General features: G+C 41.8%; 1 protein-coding gene across 5 annotated transcripts in view; it reads left to right on the top strand.

Annotated features, from left to right (window-relative positions):
• Window positions 1-6376: 6376 nt before the first annotated feature.
• Window positions 6377-7865, top strand: part of MPP4 (MAGUK p55 scaffold protein 4) — a 48322-nt gene continuing 46833 nt past the window's right edge. For 4 of the 5 annotated variants that reach the window (XM_055290212.2, XM_055290211.2, XM_063644916.1 and 1 more), the window contains exons 1-2: window positions 6377-6649; window positions 7495-7616. In XM_055290212.2, coding sequence (XP_055146187.1) covers window positions 6448-6649; window positions 7495-7616 — 324 coding nt within the window. In that variant the 5' untranslated portion in view covers window positions 6377-6447. The remainder of the gene's footprint in view (window positions 6650-7494; window positions 7617-7865) is intronic. The other variant, XM_063644915.1, reaches the window with a different exon arrangement.

The following is a 7865-nucleotide window of genomic DNA, read 5'->3' as shown; positions in this document are numbered from 1 at the left end:
TGTGGTTGTTTTATGATTGCAGAAGAAATAAACAGGGCAGCCTAAAAGATGAAAGGAAACCCAGACTTAGTATTTCTTTAGCCCATATTGTAATCCATGCCTCTAAGTATTGGCCTCAGAAGTCCCTCTGGGGTTTTAGAAATCTCTCTCTTTAAAATAAACGTAAACCAATAATTATGCACCCTTTCTAGCAAACAGCAAGTTAACTTTCTGACCCCAATAACCCAAGGACACGGGTCTCAAAAGAAATCTGTTATTTCTTTGAATAAAAAGCATATTTTGATAGTTACTCGTTTTTTTTTTCCTCCTAAACAGATTGAGGGAAGGGAAGGTGAGGCTTTAAAATTCTGCTTAGAAATGTTAGATATTAATTATCTCCCAGTTGTGATGTTTTCTCAAGAGGCCTTTCCATCTTGTTGCTGCCTCTACCAGAATGTGCCTGTCCACTGTTGGAAGGGGACCAACCCTTAAAGATCCGTTTATGTTAAATACTTTGCATTTACACTGGAGATTGTTTTGAGTTTCTGAACAAACACATAAATAACCACATTTGCCTGGTAAAGCCAAATTTACAGAATTTCTGACTCTGGGCGGGGGTGGATAATATGTGGAAATGGACAAACAAAAACTTTGAGACAAATTGACCCATTGAGAAGATTTCCAATGATGATAGGTGGTCTCAGTTCTAAGAAAAGCCATGTTACAATTCGTCCTTTTACTGGAGTCTTGAATGAAACTGTTCAGTTACTTTGGATTCTTCCTAGTATATACTTTTCAGATAGCATATTAAAATTATAAATTTTGAACTGTATTGGAAGAAAAACCCTAAATCTCCAGGCCAATGTTTGTAAATAGAAGTCCCTGGCACTCCTGCAGCAGTTTACAATGGTCATTCACGTGCGTGATGAATGCTTACAGCAGCCCAAAGATGCAGGTGTTATCCCCATTTCCCCCCATTTTTCAGACAAGCAGTGACCAAGAAGATTTGCTCACTGCCAGAGCTGGGACCCCAGCCTAGAACTTCCCTACTCCCTACTTCTCTAGAAGCCCAGTGCTTTTTGCTACCACAGCTGCCAGAGATGTCATTTCATAGCTGGTTATGTATTGAAAGTTCTTAAAAGTGAGTTAAAAATGAAAATCTTATTGAAATCAAGTGCTTTTCACAAAATATGCTGTACTCAGAACACAAATGTATCACATTCCCAGCTTGTGTTTTCATCTATGATGGAGAGATTAGGAAAGCCACATGATTAATGTGGGTAGAAGGGCTGATGACCCTCTGATAACTGCCATTTGGTCTCTACCTTTTGCCTTGCTGTCGGCAATACCTTCCTCTCCTTTCTGCAATATCTCCTTCCAAATGCTGTCCCCACTGAGCACTCCCTACAGTATTAAGTTTTCAGATAAAGAAGAAGCTCCTATCTGAGATAGAAAATGCTATTTGTTAAGTTCAGAACAGTGGCTTGGGAGGGGATTTACCAGAAGGTACTGTTTTTGATGGGCTTCTATTATTAGCTGAACAGTCTTCAGTTGTTTTCTCACCATAACGTGAGAGATTTAATAAGGTTGGTAGGTTATTGGCTTATTTCTGGTCCTGCCACATTTTTTTCTTTCATTAAAAATGCTATCTGCTGTTGTGGAATGTCTGTCATCTTGAAATAATCAACAAAAATATTAGTGTCTTTCTGCTGTTAACTATGTGTTGGCAATTTGAGAGAAAATACTAGAATGTAGGTTTGAAAATGATACAAATTAGACTTCAGTTCAAGGAATACTTAAGAAGATTTGTGGCAGGAAAGGCTTGTGAGTAATTTAGTTGTTAGGCTGGGTTAGGCATCTGTGGATTACATCAAAGAGGATGTGCAGAGATTTTATCGGGAGCAGTGAGGTGACTTTGGCAGCTAACAGGCCACTAGTATCCTACTAAAGCTTTTGTCTGGATAGGAGCAACATTGCATGTTTACAGTCTTGCAGGTAAGAGACCTTGGCAAATAATCCTCAGTTACCAGAAGATGTATCCATAACTGCCAAGCTTGCCTGTTAGTTTTTAATAGCTAAAGATATAAATCTGGGTAATCTAACTCAAATGGCTTAGTTTCATTTTAACTCAAATGATACGGGGAATTTTATGATCTTGAAAGAGCAGATTTTGCTTTGAGAAGCCGTTTCTTCAGTATGGAATAATGAGTTGTCAGGAAGATTGAGTACAATGGGCATTTGCCCTGGTCCTAAACAACAGCATTTGGACCCAGAGGAAGCCAGCTATTTTTGTAAGGGCCATTTCTCATCATTAAGTTTTCAAGTGCTTTTTTAGGGTTTGTCTAGTAAAAAGCATTATTTTGAAAAACAAGCATAGTAAGGGTAGGGGGTTGTGGCATTTAATAATACATTTTAAAAAGCTAATGAAAATACTGATTTTTAAAACAAGATTTAGGACAGATTACTTAGGCATCAGTCACACTAATGCATCTTCTGAGTCAAGAACTGGCTATCCTCTCTGTACTCAGTCTGGAATTGCATGTGGTGGGGTGCTTACTTATTTGCAGTCTCAATCAAGAATTCTCACTCTCAAGATGGCAGAAATAGATAAGTTTCAACTGACAAATTTGGTACAGAAGTCATGGAAAGGAAGGTAAGTCTTTTGTCGGGCATCATGCCAGGCATCGGCATCTTTCAGGACTAAGGAAACAAAAGAGGAAAACTTGATTTTATTACATGTTAACTCTACTGAATACCTCCTTGAATGTCAGATTCCTTATCTGTAAAACAAAGGTTTTGCATTTGATTATCTCTAAGATCCCCTCTGCCCCCAGTTTTAAAGTTTGATAGGGAAAGAGGTTTAAGTCAGGATACCAGGCCAGGGAGGAAAGGAAGGGAGGGCATAGGCCTCAGGAGTTCAGCTGCCTCCCCCATCAGGATTGAAGTCCCAGCTGCTGGCCACTGCCTTGAGGGAGGTATCTGCCTTTTACTTGTGGATCTTGGCCTCTGCTTGTTCTACCCCTTCCCAACAACAACTGAACATACCGAGTGCTTGCTATAGCCCAAGCACTGTTGCAGGTGAAGCTGCAGCATGAACAAGATAAGCAACATCTCTGCTCCCCCGGCCCTCTGCAGACTTTACACCTGCAGGAGGCAGACACTGAGCGAGCCAATGGATATGAGAACTGGGAAAATGAGAAGTGCTATGAGGGCAGTAAGTTGCAACTGTTTTCTTAGCTACCTGGAGGGAGGGAAAATCATTTTCTGGAAGTTTTTTCTATGAGTTTTGTCTTCGCTTTGGCTGCCATAACAAAATACCATAGACAGTGGCTTAAACAACAGAAATGTATTTTCTCATACAGTTCTGGAGGCTGGAAGTTGAAGATTGGGATGCCAGCATGGTTGGGTTCTTGCGAGGGTTCTCTTCCTGGCTTTCAGATGGCCACGTTTTCACTGTGCCATCATCTGGCAGGGAGAGAGAGAACACATGAACTCTGATGGCTCTTACCCAGACGCTAATGACATCATGAGGCCTCTACCTCATGACGTTAACTAAACCCAGTTACCTCCCAAAGGCCCCATCTTCAAATACCATCAACACTGGGGATTAGGGTTTCAACATCTGAATTGGGGGTGGGGACACAACATTCAGTCCACAGTAAATTTGTCATAGAAACCTGAAGATGACCAGCTAAGCACAGTTTTTAGAATTTACATAAGTTGTAGATTACTGTAATTATTGTTTTTGCTTCTATGGCTGAGAAACTTTGGGTCAAAGCAAGCCTTTTAGAATGTATAAATTAGTTATCTAGGTAGCCCTGAAGTTGGCTCTAGATTTATTAGAAGCTATTTTAACCATTGCATTCACTCAAGAAACCACCGGCTATCTGTGAAGCACAGTCTATCTGTAAAGCTCCCTCACAATAAATTCATCTCAGAAATTTGTAGTCTCTAGTGTGTGCCCCCAACTGCCGAATGGGTAGGCCTAGCTCAGCACAGTCATTTGGGCATTAAATATGGTAGAAATGTGGTCCACCTTATGACGTGCAAACAACAGTTGGCTTGTTTAATCTGCACTGCTTTGCCAAGGACGTGTGATTTGTGAGATGCTGGAGGGGAGCCAATTTTAAGAGTCAGCCTGAGCGTCAGCCTCATCTGTCTGCTCTGACTTTTGTCTGCTCTCTGGCATCTCCCTTTTCAATTTTCTACCCTGGAAGTGCTCCCCTCCAGGGAGGAAGATGAGTCAGATATGCAGCTGTGATGCTAAGTGATTCAATAGAGGCAAAAACGCAGAACAGAGGAAAATGCATGGTTTAATCTGACTCAATTGCAAGTGGGCGGGGTAGGTGATGGAGGGCAAGTCAAAAGCATGACGATGTCAAGCTTTGGTAGAACCTAGCAAACTAGAAGACTTCAGGGTGTTTGGAAAGGAATGTGTAGGGGAAAGTTGTCTAAAATGCTGTAACAGCTTTCTGTGTTGCTCTTCTCACTGCCTTAGAATTTAGAGTCAAAATAATAATGATCTTTTCTTCTTTTAGATAGCCTTCCTGGCTTCAGCCCACAATCTGTCTAGATTCTAGACAGTGGTTCTCAACCCTATCAGAGTCAATACTTCAGTCTTTAACAACTAATTTGAAGTGTTCCTTTTATAACAAAAACCTTAATTTATTCTTTATTGTCCTACTATAACAATGTTGTTGGTCCCTACCCCTACCGCATACCCCTTGGTCGTTACCATTTTGGTGCACTCTGGGCCCACTCCAGCTGTTAGCGCCTCCACTTCCTATCTGAAGGTATACATGTTGCATGCTGGAAGAGTCAGAAATAATGCTCTCTGTGAAGAGCTCTCAACCTGTTGGCTCTCAACAGGGGCCAAGAGAGTGAGGGTATTTATATACCAAGGTTGCCATTGGTGTATAAAAACCCTCATGTTGCCATTGGTGTATAAATACCCTCACTCCCTTGGCCGCTGTTCCCCCGTGGGATTAATCTCTAGTTGCCCACAGTGGTTACTTCTTGATAACAACCTATTACTGGCTTTTTCCCCTTCCCTGCCTCAATGCCCTACTCCCTATTGTATATTAAACCTGTGCAAAAGTGTCTTGTGTTTGTATGTAAAGGAAAGTTGGTGTCTAGATTCAGATAACTACAGGTTTTTTTTGTTTTTCAGTGACATGAAAGTTCAGTGGGACATTTGAAATACAGGGCATGAGGCGATTCTTCACTGTGTAGGGCAACTTGTGGAAAACTTTGCTTAAAGAGCAGCAGGCATGTTTTCTTTGCCCATGTTTTCTTAATCCCTTCCTCCCCTACCCTGCTGGCTGAAATGTAGACATGATGGCTAGAGCTGCAGCTGCCATCTTGGAGCAGGTAGACAGAACCATACTACACCCTAGGGTGGCAGAGCAGTGGCTGGAAGGAACCTATTCCCTGAGGACTTCATGGAGCAAGGCTGCCCTATTAGCCCTGGATTCTCTTTGTCTCTGAACTTTCACATGAACAAGATATAAACTACTCTGCTAAGCCAAAATTATTCTGGGTTTCTACTTCTTGAAACTAAATCTACCTAAAGCAATATCAAAAATAAACATTAAAATAAGCATTTCGAACTAGTTTTCAAAGACTGGTATTTAAATCTGATAGGGTTAAGAAAACTGTCTAGGCCAGGTGCGTTGGCTCACACCTATAATCCCAGCACTTAGAGAAGCCAAGGTGGAAAGATTGCCCAGAAGTTGGAGACCAGCCTGGGCAACATAGTGAGACCCCACCTCTACAAGAAGTTAAAAATTAGCCAGGTGTGGTGGCACATGCCTGTGGTCCCAGATACTCGAGAGGCTGAGGTGGGAGGATCATTTGAAACTAAGAGGTTGAGGGTGCATGATCATGAGCCGTGATCGCGCCACTACACTCCAGCATGAGCAACAGAGTGAGACCCTGTCTCAAAAAAAAAAAAAAAAAAGAGGGAAAAAGAAAACTGTCTAGGCTATATACAGATTGTAGGATTGAGCCAGGAAAGCACTCTAGAAACAAAACAAAACAAAAGATTGTTACGCTGTTGTCTCTAACTTCTAAGAGTGTGCCTCAGTAATAACCCGTAATTCTTGCAATTCTTCTATGAAGAACTATAAGGTGCAGTGAGAGGAAATGGGGCACCTGAGTGGAGCTGGTCCACAGAAGACTTTTCTGAGCTCTAATGACGTTAGGTAAAGTCAACTGGGTAAAGAGGTGGAAGATAAATATAATATTTGTCATTTACTTTTTAAAAGTGGGTGGAGGTGGTTCTAGGAAATCAATTCTTCTCAAAGGCTAAAAAATTTTTTTTAAACATGGAGTTAGGGGGAGCATTTTATGCAATAGTCGTTTTCGCTTTCACGCCGCTGGTGATGGTTAAGAGTGGGCACAACGGGGGAAGACTGTTTCATTTGATGTGTACCCCAGTGTATAGCGCAGGCCTGGCTTGCTGAGGAAATGCTATTGAAAATATATTCCAGAGTGCTGAGAGCTGGTGGCCAGTGTGACGGAGTGAGCTGTGTGCCGTGTATTGATCCGCTTCCTAGTCCTGAATTCCTTTTAGAAGCTCCGGCAGGGAGGATGATACAGTCAGACAAAGGAGCAGATCCACCAGACAAGAAGGACATGAAGCTTTCTACAGCCACCAATCCGCAGAATGGTATGTGTCACCAGGGCTCCTTTTCTAGACCAGAAAGTAATATCACCTCTGACATGTGATCAAATGAATAGGCAGAAATCCTGACAGACTTACTGTGATCCCTATGAGGATCTTGTACATTTTTGGTTGCACTACTGCCCTACCAGTGATAACTTTAAGAGCAAATTTCAAGCCAGGAAGGAAATAAACAGACATGGTGGATTCAAAATCTTTTTTTTCCTTACCTGACAATGTTTTATTTAAAACTTAGAGCTTCTTAAGTTGTTCACATTCAGAATATCACTGCAACACTATGAAAATACTGTAAAAAATAGAATATTCACTAAAATCTGTTTAGACCCTTTAATCTGGAGAATACTGAACTTTGCATTAAAAATCTATTGGGAGTTAGAATTTTTCAATATCACTCTCAATAAGAATTTTTTGAGAGGATGAAATGACTCTTATGTTTGAGTTAGAGAAAGAGGATACAGAACACAACTAGATAATTTTGGGATAAACGACAGGCTGGTAAGATGGGGGAGGGGGAAGCAATCATTTTCCTTTCATGACATCTTACATCTGCACATCACAATCTATTATTTTACTCAGTGTTAAGAACAACACTATGACAAAGCTAGCACCTTCTCATCTTGGGCAAAGAAACTGGGTTTTGGATAGTTATGTGACTTTGCGACGTTCACAAAGTAAGAGATGGAACAGGGTTTGAAGTCCGATCTTTTGGCCTGAGATCCAGTGTCATTTCCACTCCTGGTGAGACCCCATGGCATGCCCCAGCTGTCTGAGTTGCCTTTCACATTTACACCCGCACCTGCCACCCAGTCTCTGCTCTCTTCCTTTCCTAGGCCTCTCCCAGATCCTGAGGCTTGTGCTGCAAGAGCTGAGTCTGTTCTACAGCAGAGACGTGAATGGAGTGTGTCTCTTGTACGATCTCCTCCACTCACCGTGGCTTCAGGCTCTGCTAAAGGTGAGTGCTGCTTTGCTCGGAAGCCTTTGCTTGCTGAAGGGGTTGTGGGGAGTGTGTAGAAAATGACAGTTTCAGTCCATTCAGGCTGGATAGCTGAATAGTTTATAAACAACAGAAATTGATATCTCACAGTTCGGTAGGCCAGGAAGTCCAAAATCCAGTCGGCAGCAGATTCAGTGTTTTTTGAGGACTCCCTCTCTGGTTCATAAATGGTACCTTCTTGCTATGTCCTCACATAGTAGAAGGGGC

Source organism: Symphalangus syndactylus, chromosome 8 (genome assembly GCF_028878055.3).
Source record: "Symphalangus syndactylus isolate Jambi chromosome 8, NHGRI_mSymSyn1-v2.1_pri, whole genome shotgun sequence".
NCBI lineage: Eukaryota > Metazoa > Chordata > Mammalia > Primates > Hylobatidae > Symphalangus > Symphalangus syndactylus.
Note: the sequence above shows the minus strand (reverse complement) of the source record. Positions and strands in the feature narration are given on the sequence as shown.